Genomic DNA, 19,915 nt, shown 5'->3' with positions numbered 1-19,915 from the left:
CAGTGTGGACACAGGAAGGGGAACAACATACACTGAGGCCTGCTGGGGGTGGAGGGCAGGGAGAGGGAGAGCTTCAGGAAAAATAGGTAATGCATGCTGGGCTTACTACCTAGGATGAGTTGATAGGTGCAGCAAATCACTGTGGAACATGTCTACCTATGTAACAAACCTGCACATCCTGCACATGTACCCCAGAGCTTAAAATAAAAAAAAATAATAATTTTAAAAACAGAGAGAATAAAACTGACTCCAAAAGCAGAGTAGATGCAAGAGAAAAGTAGGGGTGCTGTGGGCATTCCAGGCTCTGGTGTCAGTCAGCTCCTGAGACTCAGGGGCTTCCTCCTTGTGTTTGTGTTCTGTGAAATACACCTCTTTCATTATTCTAATTCACCTACATTTGTGTAAGTCAGTCTTCAGACATAAATAAGTTATAAATACATTATAAATATACACTATCAAAATCTGCTATTAAAGAAGTTTCTGATATGGTTGTACACACTGATATGTGGAGGATTTGAAGGCTCAACATGTTTTATAGTCCGGGATAATCTAGAGCTAGAAGTCTTAATCCAAAGATACGAAACTAAAGAATGGCAAAAAAAAAAAAAAAAAGGCAGGAGGCAAGGTCTTTTGGGGGGGGATGAGAATATTCCAATTTTTTCTAAATAACATTGTGCAAAGAGAATTCAAAATTAATAAGTGGTTCTCAAACTTGAGCATGCGTGAGGGTCACCTAGAATGCTTGCACAGAGATCTAGGACCGCCTCTGAATGTATGAATTGGTAGATCTGCACACAAGGGTTCGCCTCTCTGACAATTCCCAGGGTGATTTGATGCTGTTGGTCTAGGGAACATACTTTGAAAACCACTAATTTTGAAGTCTGGCATCGGGTGAGGAAACTGTGCCAGGCGGTGCATGCGAGCACTTAAAAACTTTTCTTTGTGTGGGAGGATACTTCCCTCGTTTGGACCAGCACTGTGGATATATTGTTCATTTTTGAAAAGCCTTTAGAGAAATTCAGACGAAGTATGTAGAAGGCACAATTTAAGTTTCTTTTGCAGATTGTTCCTTCAAAAGTATAAATTTTGGAAGTTACTTGTTGTATTCAGAAAAGATGCTGGATTCCAAGCCTGAGAACTTTGCTTCTGTATGTATACTAGCTGTGGAACGTCTTTGGGTCTCAGGTTTCTTATCTCTCAAATAAAATAATTGAATTATTTTATCTCTTAGATCACTCTTGGCTCTAATACCCTCACATCTATGATGTTGCTCAAATATTGCTCCTGCAACTCCCCTGAGTGATATTTCCTAAGTGAACACATTCAAAGACCATCTCTAACCACCTCAGTCCACACCCCTCTGAAGGACAGAGTGGCGGTGAATGTGAAGCATTCAGTACTTTGCAGTGTTTCCAGGGAACATATGACAAAAGCTGAACCAAGAGGAAACTGCCCCAGAGGAGAAGGATGGTCTCTTTAAACTCTTAAGCCATTTACACTGAATCGTGCTGAAGTTTTTGCAACCATTTAGAGCCCCAAAAGCCCTCAACTTAGCTTGGGGTGCTGATCAAAACAAATGGGGTGTTGGAAATCATACTCCAATGTCCAGGGCCCAGCAGAACACAGGCAATATTTGATATCCAGCAAAATTTTTTTAGCCCATCAAACATATTGATCAAGGGAATATTCCCTTGTGCCCAGAAGGCTCAGACAAGACACAATTTGATAGAAACATGCGTAAGCCATAGCATTAGGGATTACACACAGCAGCTCTCAAAGGCCTAGGGGCATAATACATTGCATGAATTTGGAAAACACACTCAGGTTGAAGCCAACGATGCTCTTTCAACCAAGTATTCAGGCATTCTTGCCTTTGTAAGAACTGCAAGCAAAGAAAGAACACCACCAATGAGTTTGCAGGTGAGAGACTTTAAAAACTGGGAGTAGAGGTGAAAGGAGAGAAGAACAATTTGCTATCTGTGTTCTTCATTCCAAGCCTTCCTGGAGCAGAAATTTCTCTTCTTCTTTTCCCCCTTCAAACGTCCTAAGGCAGTAGCCATTTTAGAAGAAGGATGTATCCGGACATTAAAATAGTAAAATTAATAATAGCATGATACTTTGTGCAATCAACATTCTAGGTACTAAGGAACACAGATAATTGAGACACAGAGCTTGCCCTCAAGGATCTCATATCCTCACCTGAAAGTGAGCTTTCAAAATATACCTCCAACAGCATAGTGACGGAGCTATTGTGGTGTGCAGAAAGGAGAGAGAGAAACCCAAGCTTGCTTGGGTGTTTCTGTTCTTGTTTTTGTTTTTGTTGTTGTTGTTTATTTGTTTGTTTGAGACGGAGTCTCGTTCTGTCGCCCAGGCTGGAGTGCAGTGGTGCGATCTTGGCTCACTGCAAGCTCGGCCTCCCGGGTTCATGCCATTCTCTTGCCTCAGCCTCCCAAGTAGCTGGGAGTACAGGTGCCCGCCACCACGCCCAGCTAATTTTTTGTTAGTGGAGATGGGGTTTCACTGTGTTAGCCAGGATGGTCTCGATCTCCTGACCTCGAGATCTGCCTGCCTTGGCCTCCCAAAGTACTGGGATTACAGGCGTGAGTCACCACGTCCGGCCAGGTGTTTCTGTTTTGATGGCAAAATGTCTGTTTGACTGGCTGGGTGTGGTGGCTCACACCTATAATCCCAGCACTTTGGGAGCCTGAGGCAGGTGGATCACGAGGTCACAAGATCGAGACCATCCTGGCTAACACGGTGAAACCCCGTCTCTACTAAAAATACAAAAAATTAGCCGGGCGTGGTGGCAGGCGCCTGTAGTCCCAGCTACTCAGGAGGCTGAGGCAGGAGAATGGCGTAAACCCGGGAGGTGGAGCTTGCAGTGAGCCGAGATTGCACCACTGCACTCCAGCCTCGGCTACAGAGCAAGACTCCATCTCAAAAAAAAAAAAAAAAAAAAAAAAAACAAGTCTGTTTGACTAAAAGCAGTTAAAATATTCCTTTTGTAACCAAGGTGTCCCTGCCAGCTGCTGAAGAGGGAGGGACTGCTGAGATACCCGGTCTCAGGCTGAAGTTCTGCATGGGTGGTGGAGGGTTTTTCCAGGAAGACAACTAACTGTGAGCATAATGCTGATGATTTCGTTCTGAGGCCTGTGCAGTTATTAAGGAGGACCAACCATGCATCAGCTATACTGGAATCCCCTGGAGTATTTGCTAATAACTCAGATCCTAGGGCCCCTCCTCAGACCCAGAGAATCAAAATGTCTATGAGAATGAATCCTTACAAGGAAATAAGAGGCAGAAGTATCATGAACATCTTTCTTCATCAACCCCTTAGCTGCGTAGTCTACACCAAGAAGGCTAGATGCAAAGAGGTGATCAGAATTCGCAGCTTTCTTTTTTTTTTTTTTTTGAGACGGAGTCTCGCTCTGTCGCCCAGGCTGGAGTGCAGTGGCGCAATCTCGGCTCACAATTCGCAGCTTTCTAAAGGCTGTAGACTTTGCCTCCTCTTTACCCTCTCTAAGACAATGAGAAAACAAAAGTGTATACTGTTCTCTGAAAGGTATAGGAAGAGTCAATATAAGATATAGACCCCTGGTTTACAGTTAAAGTCAGTAAGTTTGAAACACGCTAGGTAAAATAGGTTTCTTTACTGCCAGAAATTTTAGAACATTTAACAGGTTTATAGGTACTGTCAATACCTAAGAGGCTGTGCATCAGTCAAATTCAGCTGCAGATAATAAAACCACTCTTATTTTAATTAGCAAGGGATTTGACACAAGGAATTGAGAGCTTATAAAATTGTTGGAACACTGGCAGTGCAAGCTCCATGCTGGGCCTGCAGGAATAATTTTCAGAATCACAGCAGAGTACTGGCTTGCTAAGGGAACTCAGTTACGATCCGGAAACTGCCACAGGAACCATTCCATGACAGTTAAACAAATGTCTCCCTGCCTACTTACCCCAGTTTCAAATTCATGTCTTATGCAAATACATCTGGCTGGTAGCCTAATCATATCTGGAACTCTAGTGCAAAGGAGTTTGGGAAATACAGGGTTTAGGTAGTATACTTGATGTTGGAACAGATGTTGAGTGAGACAATCCATTGTATACACAGGCATGCCTGGTACACAACATTTTCTGAAGTTATGTAAGGACACAAAACCATTGTTTTAAAGAAGCCTCTTGAAAAGCAAGTGTTTCAGGGAACACCTTTTCACAAATACTAACCCAGGTCTGTCTCCTCATTGGCAAGGAAGGAAGCTGATGCCCAAAGAGGTTGGCCACTTGGCGGATGCTACCCCAGTGAATTAGCAGCAGAACAGGGAGGGCATGGAGCCAGGTGACCCTCCTCAGTTGTCCAGCCTTGCTTCTTGCACCACAAAGTGCCTTTGCTTCACTTTTAAGGAAGCTTGAACTGAACTCCTGAATTATGCAACAACAGAGCAAGCTAATAAGCTCTCCTGAACCTCTAATTAAGTACAAGGATAATTATACCCTGGAGTTAGGAGAGCAGCTGAGACTGGGAGTATTACAAGAACTGTCAGCTACCGAGTCGCTTTTTAAACCTGATGTTTCACCCTTGCTGCTTTTGGAGGGAAAGTGGGAGGAGAAGAAGAAAACCTGTTGGTCTCAGCCCACTTTGGACAGCCCATAATTGATTGAATGGGCTCTTCTCCTATTTGGGCAAAAGGGAAGAAGCCTGCTGCCCCTGCCCTGCAAACCTGGCAGGAAGAGAAGGCGCCGACAGCTGGCAAGAGGGTTTTCTGTTCGGAACAAATCTGCCTCTGTATCAGTTTTGACCTCATGTTTACAGCCACCCCTCTGAAATCTAATTTTTCTCCTGCAGGACTATTATACTGCTGCCTCACAGCAGCCGGCCTTGCACCAGTTCACGTGCTCCTAGGCATGTCTAAGCCTTCTCCCAGAAATCTGATTTCATCATGGCAACCTCCATCTCCCCTAACCCCTCAACTAAAAAGATTAATTTTTCTGTGTATTTCTCTGCTCAGCACTTACAAATGTGTTTGTTTTGCACTGTTTTAATTATTCTGCTTTATTAATGTCACGTGTTTTTCTACAATGTAATTGCAGTCCTAAGATACCTCAGATTATTAAGAAATAAAAGCAGTTGTTCCAGTGGTGGAAAGGAAACCATCTTTCAGATTCACAAAAACGATGTTATTTTTCCTGTCGAATTTGGAATGTTACCAATCAATTTTCATGTTTAAGGTGACAGGTACACTTCTCATGTAGCAAGCAGAAAATGATAAAGTAGTTGATCAAAACTGACAAAACCTAAAGCTAAAAGAAAAAAAATCACTGACTAGCCAGAAAATCACACCCAAATCAACATGTTCCTAGTCCATCAACAAAAATTGCAGTGCAGTTAAAAATTGTCAGAGGTAAACAGAAACACAAAACAGATAACAATGTGGCAGTCAATCATTCAGCCACAGCAGCAGAACTTTCTACTCTATGGTTTTCAAACCACCTCCCCCTACCCCGCAGCACAGTCAGATCTCCTGGGAGCTTGGAAAAGCTCCCTGATGCCCAGGTTTTTTAGCCCAGACTGATAAAGTGGAGATCTCTGGGGGCGGAACCCAGACATTAGTATTTTTAAAGCTTTCCAGGGGGTTTATATTATACAAGGTTGATTGCTCATTACAAATTCTCATCAACAGAATTCAAGCAATATAAATTCTTACATTTAATTCAACATGCTACCGCTATTTGTTATCATAAAAACACAGACATTAGGAGACATGCCTGAAATGCTTTGCAAGTATAAAACAATTTGCAAAATAAAAAAGCAATTTCACATCTCATTTCATCTTTCCATTTGCCCCATGAATCATGGCCCCTTTTTATAGATGAGAAAGCTGAAGCTCAGAAAAGCTGAATGCATTGTCTGATACCTATAACCAAATGTGGAAACACAAGCCACCATCTGTGGATTCTGTTCTCAGTGACAACAGCACCTCAAACATAGCAAGTTCTTTTACAAGCTTGTAGAGGGGGTGGGTGTGTGTGTGTGTGTGTGTGTGTGTGTGTGTATTTAAATTATTATCCAAACTGTATAGATGAGGCAGCTGAGGTTCAGAGGTGGTAAAAGATTGGTCAAGATCACACAGTTTATGCCGGGAACAGTGGCTCAAGCTTATAATCCCAGCACTTCAGGAGGCCAAGGCAGGTGGATCACCTGAGGTGAGGAGTTTGAGATCAGCCTGAGGTCAGGAGTTTAAACCCCATCTCTACTAAAAATACAAAAATCTGTCTCACCTGCTACTCAAGAAGCTGAGACAGAATTGCTTGAACTGGGGAGGCAGAGGTTGCCGTGAGCCGAGATCGCACGATTGCACTCCAGCCTGGGTGACACAGCGAGGCTCCACCTAAAAAAAAAAAAATCACACGGTTTAGACTTTAACACCTATAACTCTTCTACCAAACTGATTCACTAGGTAAGTATGTCTTTTTTTTTTTTTTTTCACATATTGGCCTTTGAAGCTCCTTTCTGCACCTCTTGATCATATCGGGCAAATCTCAACCTGTATATCCACTCAGGTTTCATGAAGTCTGGCTTAACTATCAATCTCATCTTGAACTCAGCCCCACTGTCTCCTCTTCTCTCTCCAGTGCTAGCTTTCCCCATGGCTCTGGTCTTTAGTGATGATTATTACAGGTGTCTGCTCCCTTGTTCCTGGGACACTTCATCCTTCTGCATCTCTTCCATTTTCAACATGTAGGGGGGACTGGGAAGAAGACTTGAGGGAAAGGAGCAAGAAGCTCTTTTTCTTGACTGGGGCCATATCCGGCCCTCCCTTGGCTGTTATGCCCACTGGGAAGCAGAAGTCCAAATATCGGTTTCCTTAAAGTGATTCGTGCCCACTTTTCCGAAGGCCTGGCACTGCTGCACGCTCTCATCTTGCCCCCTCCCCCATCTTCTGCTATTGTCTACAGCTCTTACTACTGGGCTCCCTCACCCAGAAGCCAGCCCTTTTGGGCACTGTTTTGGGTTAAATTGCTTCCCACCCTCCCCCACACAGACACATTGAAGTCCTGATCTCCATACCTGTGAATGTGACTTTACCTGGAAACAGAGTTTTTCTAGATGTCATCAAGTTAAGATGAGGTCATTAGAGTGGGTCCTAATCCAATGACTGGTGTCATAAAAAGAGGAAATTTGGAAATAGACATACAAAGAGAAGAGAATGCCACGTGAAAGCACAGAACAGAGGGAAGACAGCCATATGAAGATGAAGGCAGAGTTTGGAGTGATGCTGCCACGAGCCGGGAACGTTTGTGCAGGCAGAAACCGGAAGAGGCAGGCAAGGGTCCTCTGCTAAAGGATTCGGTGGGAATACAGCCCTGCTGACACCTTGGTTCCAAATGTCTAGCCCCCAAAACTGTGAGAGAACACACTGTTGTTGTTTTAAGCCCCCCAGTTTGTAGTACTTTGTTACAGCAGCCCTAGGAGTCTAATACAGACACTCTTCTGCCAAAATGTTCCAATCCAACTATCTATTCCGTTCTCACGTAGGAAAACTTACAGCTCCTTGCTTCTCCAATTAGTTATAGAAGAGTGTAGCGTACCAATTTTCTGTTCCTTTGCTTCCCACCAGAGTGCCCCTAGAAAGTTTCCTGCCTTCAAAATTCTCCAAGTGAGAAGCAGCACCAGGCACTATATTAATATACACCCTTGAACACAAATAGCATAAAATTCAGCTCTGTCAAAAACTACTCCATCATGCTTACTTGGCTGGGAGTGACAGTGGGACCTGCATCCTAATAAGCTTCTCGCCAGGGAGGGATAAGCTAAGCCCCAATTCCTGCAGGTCCTCTCTCTGACTCCCACCGATTTCTACAAGTGGTTTTCTCAGCACTTCCCTTAATTAGCCTGGACTTTCATTGAAAAAAGAAAACACCTGTGATCTTTTCCCAGCGAGGCCGAATGGAGTAAGTTCTTATCAGGAACATGGGCTGCTCTAACCCCTCTAATCCCTGATCCCAGTGATGTCTCCTCTAATGGGGAATGTTCCAATTTTGGAGACTGTGGTAGGTTGATAACAGCAAAACAAGTACTGCTAGCCTCTTAGTAAGTCCTGCTGGGATATGAGCAGTAGGTCTTTTTAAAATCTAGGTGTTTCAGCTAATGCTGTATAACAAGCTTCCCCAAAATCCAGTAGCTTAAATAATAAGTATTAAAACACACCATGCCATCAGCTGGGCATTCTTGTTTCCGTGGGCCAGGCTTAACTGAAGTTAGCTGAGCTTACTCATGCTTCTGTGGTCAGCTGCGGGTGGCAGGAGGCTGGCTGAACATTGAACTAGGATGTCATTGGCTGGTGGTTGGCTGGGGTGTCTTGACCTCATGTCCCTCCTTATCCAGCAGCTCAAGGCTTGTTGTCACGGGCTGAGCAGGATTCTAAATGAGTGGCAGAAGCATGCAAAGCCTCTGGAGACCTAGACTCCTAAGTGGCACATGGCTACTACTTGCATGAAAGAAGTCACAGGTTAGCTCAGACTCAAGGTGCAGGGAAATAGACTTTTCCTCCTTATTGAGACAAAGTGCAAAGTCAAATTGCAAAGAGCTTGGATACAAGGAGCAATAAAGAATTCTGGCCATTTTTTTTTCTTTTGGCTGTTTACCACAGTAGGTATCTTTTGTATCTGTTGTTGTATATTAATCAGGTTAAATTACATGAAATGCTATAATAAACAACAAACAAAAAATCTTAGTGGCTTTTTTCTTACTCACAACCCAGTCCAATGAGGGGCTGGTGTGTGTTGGAGAGAGAAGAATGTTTGCGCCAAGTAATTTTTCAAGGCTCCAAATTGGATTCAGAATTACGCTATGAATACTCCACACGTAGCCCTCAGGTGAAAGAAGAAAGAGCATGTGAAGGATCACATAGGATGTCTCAGAGCCCAAACCTAGAGAGGCTTACATCATTTGCACTGGCCTGAACTTGGCTAAGATTTCATGAGCCATCTAACTGCAAAGGCATCTGGGAAGGTTGTTTGATGACAATGAAGAAAACTAAATACGCTTTGCCTCTTGTCTTTAGCTTTATGGCTGTAGCCCAAATCCCAAGGCAACAGAAATCCCAATCTATATCCTTTTCACCAACTTCAGTATTCGTTCCTCCATATACCCAAGGGGACTGCTGGCGCCAGGCTTAGCTCGGATCACATTTTTTTTTTTTTTTTTGCTTATCTTTTTAATCCTTCAGAGATGGATACCATCATGAAGCGTGGCGTTTCTTCAGCTGAGGGAAGGGGATGAAATTAGCACCCTAGAGTCACCATCTGTTTCTGGCAACCCTGCTGTAGATACGGATTTCCTTGTGCATCCAAAACCTGCTAAGCCTTTACACTCAAGTACTCCTGTACCTTCCCAGTTTTTCTGTACCTGCTCCAGACGAGGCCATTTGAGGATGTTCTTGAACTCCGCTCTTTGATGAGCAGAGAATATTTCCCACTGCTCCACATTCTGTGTTCCTCTCCAACATCATATCACTGTGCTTACCAAGCCACACAAAAACTCCTCAGATGATGAGGCCAGGTACACTGGGTTCAAATTCCAGCTCTGCTACTTACACTTAACTGTGTGATCTCTGGCCAATTACCTAATTTTTCTGATTCTTGATTTTCTCATCTCTCACACTGGAATGATGCCACTTTCTGGGATGATAGTGAGGGCAACCATGATTGTAAAGCATCTACTCAAGGTAAGCACAGTATCATCTTCTTTCCTTCTTCCTCTTCCCCACCTCCAGTGACCACATGAGTGCAGTGAGAATGAGGAGGAATGGAATTGGAATTAGCGCAGTCCCAATGAGGGGGAATGGGATTGGAGCTCTGTTAAGTGATGTGTTGAGACAGGGTTTGGAGGCAGATGCAATGGGGAGGTGGCATATCACTTGCCTGTGAATGTTTAAATATGCATTAAGGATCCCGGAGTCATGGAGTTAAGAGAAACCTGTTTTCATTGTTGCAAGGAAGATTTTTTTAAAGAAATATTATGGGCAGAGAGGCTTAGGATTTAATACGAAGACATGCATTTTTCTCACAGTTGTGGGACCTTGTCACCATAGTACCACCCTCTGGTAATGTGGAAGTTTACCCAGATGTCACCTTTGTTCCCAAACCTGCAAGTCTATGATAGGCCCTAAGACAATGCTGATGTGGCAAAAAGATGATTCTACCTTCCCCTGGCGGCCAGGTGTTAAATCATCACTAGATGGCAGTAACATCTAACGCTTAATTTGGTGAATGATCATTTTTACCTTTGTTTTTCTTTTGTTTCTCTATTTCAAGCAAGCCTTCACTCAACACAAAACTGAGATAGCCTTGAGTTTTTCTCAGTCCTTATTTTGAAGTTGACTTAGAGACTCACAAAATTTTAAAGGGAAAAGAATGTCTCAAGCTACAAACAACAAACTTCTCACTGGACTCTCAGAGCTCTGATTAAAAGACTTCAGCCATGCCCTCGACATAGAAGAAAAGATCAAGTATCTAATACCCTCCATATTGGACAAAGGGTCATGAATTTGGACAAATTACTTTTTTTCTTAAATAAGAAAAGACATTAAAAAAATTTGTGCACCTGGTGGGGATGAGCCCACTCTTCTTAACGTAAGAGCCATTTAGTTCCCCAAACAAGTTTATTTGAACTTCACTTTCATTTTTTCTCCCAGATCCCTCTCTGTTACTCCCAAATTCATTTGTATACTCAATGCTGTTTTTTCTCAAGGAACCATTAGAATAAAGATGAAAGATAAAGATTGAAACATTAAAAAGGACTGGCAGTGCTACAAAGTCTATACCACGCTCTGGGTGTACCAAGGAATCTGGGGCTATGGATCCTAAGATGTTCCAAGAGGGAGTTTAGTGAGGCTTTGAATTAGTCCCAGAGAACTTCCAGGTCATTCCTGGGCCCAAAGCCTTGGTCTTCTCCAAGGCTAAATTTGTTCTGCAAGGAGACTAAATATGAAACCCAGGTCCACTTATCTCTGTGTTCAGGGACCGAGTGACCTACTGAAGGTCCAGCAGGCCTAGTAAATGTTGATAACAAAAGCTTCTCTCCCACCATGAAGTAGTTCCAATTACAGTTTATCATTGTTTGAGACTTTGACATTAGATACTTTGCGTTGTTACCTATAGTATTATCAGGCAAGCTGTAAAATGGAGCAGGAATTAATTTGAGACATGCACTAATTAATTTGAGAAATGCACTGAGATGGAACAAGGAATAACTCTAAGGGTGCAGGAGGTCAGGTCATGCCTACTGTCTTTGGGGCTGTGCCTGTTTCCATCCTCATTTTAGAAATGGCTGTACCAACAAGTTGTATCTAGTAATTGGCACCTACACTTAGATTGGTGGAAAGTAGCCAGTTTAACAGGCAGGTGGGTACACTCTCGGAGGTCTTTGTAAGCAAGAAGACCCAGGTCAGTAACCGGGTCACTGAAACTAGGGTCTCCAGAATTGGGATTAGTGCATTAGACAAGTTGATTGGTTGGATTAAAAAGAGGACATCAAGGTTGCAGTTCTATTCTATGGACTGAGTGAATGTAGGGGGAGAAGGTAAAAGAAGGGAGCTACCACCCAAACTTAGTCCCCTATGGTCATGAATACCACCAGTAGATATGAGATCTAATTGGCAGCAAGGAGTGTGCGAGTCCCTCAGACATCTGGGGCCATTAAGTCTCAAGTCTAGACAGTAGACTTAACGTGAAACCAATGTGCAATAGGGAGTCATGCAGCACTATTCATCTCCATCAGGTATAGCTCAGGTGGAGCTGTGCCTGCAGATGTGGAGCATCAGCAGAGCTAGCTGTGACCAGCTAGGGATACAGAAGCAGTGAAAACCAGGCTGGGGCTGATGCAGCATTGAAAAAGTTGTGCCTCTGGACATGTCCAAAACAGCTGCCACATAGGAGCTCTCTCGACAATTGCCTGGACTTCAATCCACTGAAAATAATGTTTCCTATCACAGGGAATTGATATACAAGATTGACATGCAGAAGGGGACACTAGGAGCCATCGTTTTGCCTTGAAGTGAAAACCCAAGACTGCTGTTTACTTCTCTTGCCAGTTTCTAATTTATATATTTACTTTCAAATTTTGCTTCTTCAGTGAATAAAAAAAGATCTGATGATGAGAAGACAGGGAGAAGAAAAGAGAGCTCTGAGGTGGAAGCTTTGCCGCCATTTTAATATCAGCACTTCCCAATCACTACTTTTTAGTCATTTGAAAAAAATGTTTTAAAGGATGAACTTAGTTGTGTTTTCTTCTTAGAAATTTAAACTTTGGGTGCAGAATATTCTGTCAATGGTAAGCAACATATCCCATCTGGAAGACAGTGAAGGCCATTTTTAAATTTATCAGCAAAATAGAATAAATATTTGTAATACTAGGGTAAAACTTCAGACAAAGCATTGTAGCTACTTATAGGAGAAAAATGTAAATTCTACTGCTCTTTGACCAACTAAGCAACTGACCTCTAAAAGTTTTGATAATCATATCCTCCAAGTGACAATGGCATTTTATTCATTAGAATGCGAGCTCCAAGAGGGCAGGTAATTTTGTCCGTTTTATTCACTGCTATCTTCCCAGTACGTAGATGATAGTGAACACATGGTAAATATTGTGAATAAATGAATTAATTCAGGGCTTATGAGAAAAACCAATGAGATAAGAAATGATACCTGCAACCATTTCAGTGTTTCAACAAAGACTCAGCTTCTTTTCTCATGTCTTTATCATGTCCTTCCTCTTCCTTCCACTCAATCCATTGCAGAGTGTTTGGGTTTGCCGAAAACTTGATGAGATCTCTCTGATTCTGAGCTTCCCGCTTGGTTCTGCTCTGATTCTAAAGAATCAAATGGAAAGAGCAAAGGATAATAGTGAGTACAGCCACAAAAATTCCTGGGGATACTTCAGGATGCACAGAATAAGGGGTTTGTATAGTCATGGAAGGATGCAATTCTACTTTTAGCCTCTGGATCACGAGGAATAGAATGAAAGAATATGTTCTTAAATTGTGTTATGTGAGTTGATTTTTATCCTCTTTCTCAAAAACCCTGCAAGAATAACCGTATGCATAGTTAATCCCCCCACTGAAATATTCCAACTGACAAAGGGTACCACTGTGCCATTTCCCACCAAAGGGTAACCACGCCTGTGGCTTCTTTCAGATTCGGATTATTGTAGGCTCTTCGGTCATCTTTTGTCCAAGAAGAGAAGACCACAGTCAAGGTACTGATTCTGCCAAACTCAGTCAAACATCCTGAAATGTGTTCCAACATTTGGAATTTGACAAAATCCCAGCACATTTGGCTTGGGTCCCCCTTTCCCCTTAATTACTGAGCCCAAACAGAAAATGTAATCCATCTGCTTCACAGTCATTTTCCCAAAACTCATCCAAATGTTCCTTGGTGAGAACTATTTGACGTCTTTGTCTTGTGGGCTTAACACCTTCCTTCTCACGTTTTGTTTCTTGGAACTAGGAAGCAGGCAGAGCCAACAGTAACAGGACTCAGTTTCAAACACAAGACGTAATCTGTAAAATCAGGTGCTGGGGGCGGAGGGTCAAGAGTCTCACCTCCAGAATGACAGCTGTGACATATCTGAGGGAGAATTAAGGAATTAAGGGAACCTCTAAAACAAATATGTCCTTAGAAGGCAGAAGAGCACAGTTAACTGAGGATAGATGCCTTGCCACCCCATATCCACAGTGCCTGGGAGCCAACACCTCACCCCAGTTCTAGGGTGAGAAAGTCAGAGGCAGAGATTTCACTAATTTCTACTGTTTCGTGTTGGTCACTATTGTGAACACCCCAGCCTTGTACACGAGGAGGCTCACAAGATCCATCTAATGTCCTTTTGTAAGACCCTGAAACTCAAAATGAGACAAAAATGAGTTAAAATCCTAACTAGTATGGTAATTACTAGTTTTGTGACCTTGGGCAATTTCCTTATCTCTGAACTCATGTTTTCCCTTCGTGAATAAAACTAAGTTTCCTGGCATATTTATTATGAGACTTAGGTAAGATTATATAGTGTAGCACAGTACCTAGCATTTAGAAAGTGCTAAATTAACAACAGCTATTTGTATCATTGGTTTTTATGACATCTTTATTGAGATGTAATTCACATGCCATGCAATGAACCAATTTATGTGTACAATTTAATGGTTTTTAGTAAATAACAGAGTTGTGCAACCATTATTACAATAAATTTTAGAAGATTTTATCACCCCCAAAAGAAGCTCCATATCCATTAGCACCACTTCCCATTTCTTCTTAATCCCAAGCAACCACTAATTTACTCTTTGTGTGGATTTGCCTTTCTGAACATTTCACGTACATGAAATGCTACATGATCCCTTGTGAACGACTTCTTTCATTTGACATAATGTTTTCAAAGTTCCTCCATGCTGTACCATGTATCAGTACTTCATTGCCAAATAATATTTCATTGTGCAGATATACTACATTTTATCGTCATCAGTCATTGGAAATTTGGACTATTTCCATTATTTGCCTATTATGAAAAATGCTCCTATGGACATTTACGTACAAGTTTGTGTGTTGACCTATGTTTTTATTTCTTCTGTATCTATACTTAGGAGTAGAATTTCAAAGTCAAATGTTAACCTTTTGAACATTAAACCTCTGTGTTTAACATTTTAAAAAACTGCCTTGTATTTTCCAAAGTGGCTGCACTGCTTAACATTCCTTTTAGCAGTGTATGAGAACTCCAACTTCTTCATATCCTTGCCAACACTTGTTATTATTCATGTTTTTCATTATAGCCATCCTAATGGGTGTGAAGTGGCATCTCACTGCAGTTTTAATTTGCATATCCCTGATTGCTAATGATGTTGAACATATTGTATGCACTTATTGGCCATTTGTATATCTTCTTTGGAGAAATGTCTATTCAGATTATTTTCCATTTTTTAATTAAGTTTTTGTCTCTTGTTGTATCATTTCTTTACATATTTTAGATACAAGCCCTGCTGTAGCCTGAATGTGTTTCCTCAAAACTCATATGTCAAAGTCTCATCCCCAATGTTATAGTATTAAGAGGTAGGGCCTTTAGGGGTGATTAAGTTATGAGAGTAGAATCCTCATGAATGAGATTAATGACCTCATGAAAGAGGTTCAAGGGAGCTATTCATCCCTTTGGCCCTTTCATCCCTTCCATCATGTGAGGACCTAACAACAAGGCACTATTTTGGAAGCACAGAGCAGCTCTCACCAGCCCCTAGATTTGCTAGTGCCTTGATATTGAATGTCCCAGCCTCCAGAACAATGAGAAATAGATTTCTATTACTTATATAAATTACCTGCTCTTCAGAATTTTGTTATAGCAACAGGAATGCCCCTTATCAGATATATGATTTGCAGAAGTTCTCTCCCATTCTGTGTATTGTCTTGTCACTTTCTTTGTGGTTTCTTTTGAAGCACAAAAGTTATTAATTTTAATAAAGTTACATCTATCTATTTTGTTTATTTTTTTGCTTATGCTTTTGGTGCTAGATCTAAGACATTACTGGCAAATCCATAAAAAAATTTGCCCCTATGTTTTCTTCCAAGAATTTTATAGCTTTAGCTCCTACATTTAAGGTCTTCGATCTATTTTGAGTTAATTTTTATATACGGTGGCAGGAGATCTAATTTCATTCTTTTGCATATGGATATCTGGTTGTCTCAGTACCATTTGTTGAAAAAGCTTATTCTTCCCCCATTGAATTTTCTTGATACTCCTTCATGGAAAATCAATTTATTGTTATTGAGAGGGTTGATTTCTGGATCCTCAATTCTATTCTATTGATTCATATATCAATCCTCATGCCAGTACAACACTGTCTTGATTACTATAGATTTGTACCAAGTTATTTGTAGTAAGCTATTTTTTTAGGCAGGGTCTCACTCTGTTAGTGCAGTGGAGTGATCACAGCTCACTGCATCCTCAACCTTCTGGGCTCAAGCAGTCCTACCACCTCAGCCTCCCAAGTAGCCAGGACGACAGGTGCACACTACCATGGTCGGCTAATTTTTTGTTTATTTATTTTGTGGATTTGGGATTCCCTATATTTCTTAGGCTGGTCTTGAACTCCTGAACTAAAATGATCCTCCCACTCTCCTACCTCAGCCTCCCAAATTGCTAGGATTACAAGCATGAGCCACTGCACCCGGCCTGTAGTAAATTTTTATATCAGGAACTGCAAATCTTCCAATTTCGTTCTTCTTTTTCAAGATTGTTTTTCTCTATATAAAATTATGTATCTTCAAACAGATAGTTTGCTTTTTCCTTTCCAATCTTAATGTCTTTTATTTCGTTTTCTTGCCTAATTATCCTGGCTAAAGCCTCCAGCACAATTTTGAATAGGAGTGTTAAGAACAGATCAATGGAACAGAACAGAGCTCTCAGAAATGATGCTGCATATCTACAACTATCTGATCTTTGACAAACCTGACAAAAACAAGAAATGCGGAAAGGATTCCCTATTTAATAAATGGTGCTGGGAAAACTGGCTAGCCATATGTAGAAAGCTGAAACTGGATCCCTTCCTTACACCTTATACAAAAATTAATTCAAGATGGATTAAAGACTTAAATGTTAGACCTAAAACCATTAAAATCCTACAAGAAAACCTAGGCAATACCATTCAGGACATAGGCGTGGGCAAGCAAGGGCTTCATGTCTAAAACACCAAAAGCAATGGCAACGAAAGCCAAAATTGACAAATGGGATCTCATTAAACTAAAGAGCTTCTGCACAGCAAAAGAAACTACCATCAGAGTGAACAGGCAACCTACAGAATGGGAGAAAATTTTCGCAACCTACTCATCTGACAAAGGGCTAATATCCAGAATCTACAATGAACTCAAACAAATTTACAAGAAAAAAACAAACAACCCCATCAAAAAGTGGGCAAAGGACATGAACAGACACGTCTCAAAAGAAGACATTTATGCAGCCAAAAAACACATGAAGAAATGCTCATCATCACTGGCCATCAGAGAAATGCAAATCAAAACCACAGTGAGATACCATCTCACACCAGTTAGAATGGCCATCATTAAAAAATCAGGAAACAACAGGTGCTGGAGAGGATGTGGAGAAATAGGAACACTTTTACACTGTTGGTGGGACTGTAAACTAGTTCAACCATTGTGGAAGTCAGTGTGGCGATTCCTCAGGGATCTCGAACTAGAAATACCATTTGACCCAGCCATCCCATTACTGGGTATATACCCAAAGGACTATAAATCATGCTGCTATAAAGACACATGCACACGTATGTTTATTGCGGCACTATTCACAATAGCAAAGAGTTGGAACCAACCCAAATGTCCAACAACGATAGACTGGATTAAGAAAATGTGGCACATATACACCATGGAATACTATGCAGCCATAAAAAATGATGAGTTCGTGTCCTTTGTAGGGACATGGATGAAACTGGAAAACATCATTCTCAGTAAACTATCGCAAGGACAAAAAACCAAACACCGCATGTTCTCACTCACAGGTGGGAATTGAACAATGAGAACTCATGGACACAGGAAGGCGAACATCACACTCCGGGGACTGTTGTGGGGTTGGGGGAGGAGGAGACAGCATTAGGAGATATACCTAATGCTAAATGACGAGTTAATGGGTGCAGGAAATCAAATCAACATGGCACATGGATACATATGTAACAAACCTGCACATTGTGCACATGTACCCTAAAACCTAAAGTATAAAAAAAAAAAAAAAAAAGAACAGACACCTTGGTCTGATTTCTGATCTTAAGGGGAAAGCTTTTAGCCTTTCACAATTAAGTATGCTAGCTGTGGTTTGTTTATAAACACCCTTTAGCAGGTTGGGGAAGTTTCCTTCTATTTCTAGTTTGTTATGTGTTTTCTATCATGAGGGGGTGTTGCTGTTATTAAACAACAATGCCGCTGTTTTCTTCTTCCCTTTTTTCCTCTCTTCCTTTATTTTTATTTTTATTTTTTGATTTCTTTCCAGAGCCTGGTAGGATACCAGGACAACATCAGGAAAGACAAAGCCACAGGCTGCCATGCGTTCACTCTCTGAAGTGCCCTATGAGCCAGCATCTGCCACCTCCTCCCTCCTGTCCACCCTTCTGACCTGGCAGTGCCCTTGCTGTTCTGGCACAAGATGCACCCCTACCACTTTGATCTGCTTCACTGGCTTACCATCTTCTAGTTTTGGGGTCTGTGGCTTCCTGTCACTCTTCTTCATGGTACGGATCTCTTTTCTACCTCTTTCCAGGTGTCCTACACTGCTTTGGCAGCTACTGGTGTTTGGAAAGCTAAAGGCTATTTTCCAGACAGAAGAATTTCCTTTTCACTCCTGTACCCAATTTAATTCCACAAATATTTCATGACCACTTTTTTTTTCATGCCAGTCATTGTTCTTGTTTGCTCCTAGTAATACTCACAATAACCTTATGAAGTTGTTTTTTGTTTGACCCATTTTACAGAAGAGAAAACAGAGCCTCCATATAACTAAGTAGTTTGTCCAAGGTTACATATATAGGAAGTGGCAGAACCAGAATTTTTTACAGATCTGCAAGATCTATCTGCTTAGAGCGAAAAAGAGGGACACTCACACAGTGACAAATGCTGAGATAGAACTCAGGGCACCAATTGCCATGTTGGAACAGCCAGGAGGAGCTGGGAAAGTGGTCTTGTTTAAAACCCAAGGCTGCTATTGATCCGGACTCTGCCAACTTCTCTGACCTCGTCTTTCAAAAAACACATGCCCACCCAGGCAAGACGTGCTGAACCACATCATGCAATCTCCGTTTCTGTGCTTTTTCATATACTGGTCCCTCTACTTCAGGCAAACTGCCTCCCCCGTGCAACTGTGAATTTCCAGATGCCTGACTAACTTCTATTCTTACTTTGAGACCCAACCTTGGATTCGTTCCTCCTGAAAAGTCTTTCTGACCCACACCAAGCTGTGCTCCATCATATCCTGTACATACCTGTATCACGGTACTCACCACACTTAGGTCTTACTCCCTCTCCCTCTCCCCTATAACCAATCACCAACGAACTGTGAGCCCTTCAAGGTAGAGTCATGGTTAGTTTTCCTCTGTAACCCCTAGGACCCAGGATAGTTCCTGGCTCATAGTGCATTCTTAGCCATGGTTTCTTGAATAACGAATTGAAGTCTTCGGGATGAGCTCTTGCAGACAGATACCCTCTCTGACTAGATTTAAATTTTCTTTCTGCCCAAATAGATTAAAAGGTGCAACATTTTCTTGTTCTCTTTCATACTGAGGAATCTGAATTCTAAACCAAGGAGTGCAAGCCTGTGAAATTTGAGCTTAAGACAATAAAGCTATTTTTTCACTTTGTACATGACAACTCACAGTCATCAGTTCTCCATGAGACAAACCTCACCAAAGATGATAATCCAAAGGAGGAAACCAAGGACCTCACTTTAAATGCACAGCAAGAGCACCCTCCCATTCTATTGGAAGAACTGACCTTCTTAGGTGCTTCCCCACATCCAGGGCTCTGCAGTCAAGGCCACCTTTAGGTTAAAAAGCACAAGAAGATCATTTCTTCAGCTATTAAACAAAATAATAATTTGACTTCTGGCTCAATGCCAGCTCAGTGAAAATAAGCCAACTGCAAGAAGAGGAACTTTCGGAACTCTGTGGCAACTCTTAGAGCAAAGTTTTAGCACAGCTACTCTTTGCCTTCTCCTCCAAGAGAAAGCTGTGAGGTCAGGTCCAGGATGACAATACCCAACAACCCCCAAAAGACTCCTGGTTTTAATCCTTGCCAATTTCCCTCCAAGCCCTGGCACAACTTGGGCTGAAAACACACATGCTATTTTCATTTAAGCATGAATGCTGAACCACTGGGTATT

The 19,915-nt window shown here is 41.7% G+C and overlaps 1 protein-coding gene across 3 annotated transcripts in view; it reads right to left on the bottom strand.

The window, feature by feature from the left end:
• PCTP (phosphatidylcholine transfer protein) overlaps window positions 1-19,915 on the bottom strand; it is a 90,866-nt gene that overhangs the window by 8,293 nt on the left and 62,658 nt on the right. Inside the window, exons 6-7 of one of the 3 annotated variants that reach the window (XR_009215234.1) lie at window positions 12,712-12,875; window positions 6,283-6,392 (exon numbers count right to left, since the gene is read on the bottom strand). Coding sequence is in view for 1 of the 3 variants with exons in the window: in XM_058445395.1 (XP_058301378.1) it covers window positions 12,723-12,875 (153 nt within the window). In the remaining 2 variants the exon portion in view is untranslated. Of the gene's footprint in view, window positions 1-6,282; window positions 6,393-12,569; window positions 12,608-12,711; window positions 12,876-19,915 lie in introns of those variants that run through there. The other 2 variants (XM_058445395.1, XM_058445396.1) reach the window with 2 other exon arrangements.

This window comes from Hylobates moloch, unplaced genomic scaffold (assembly GCF_009828535.3).
Source record: "Hylobates moloch isolate HMO894 unplaced genomic scaffold, HMol_V3 SCAFFOLD_10, whole genome shotgun sequence".
Lineage (NCBI taxonomy): Eukaryota > Metazoa > Chordata > Mammalia > Primates > Hylobatidae > Hylobates > Hylobates moloch.
The sequence above is the reverse complement of the archived record's forward strand: the minus strand, read 5'-3'. Positions and strand labels throughout refer to the sequence as shown.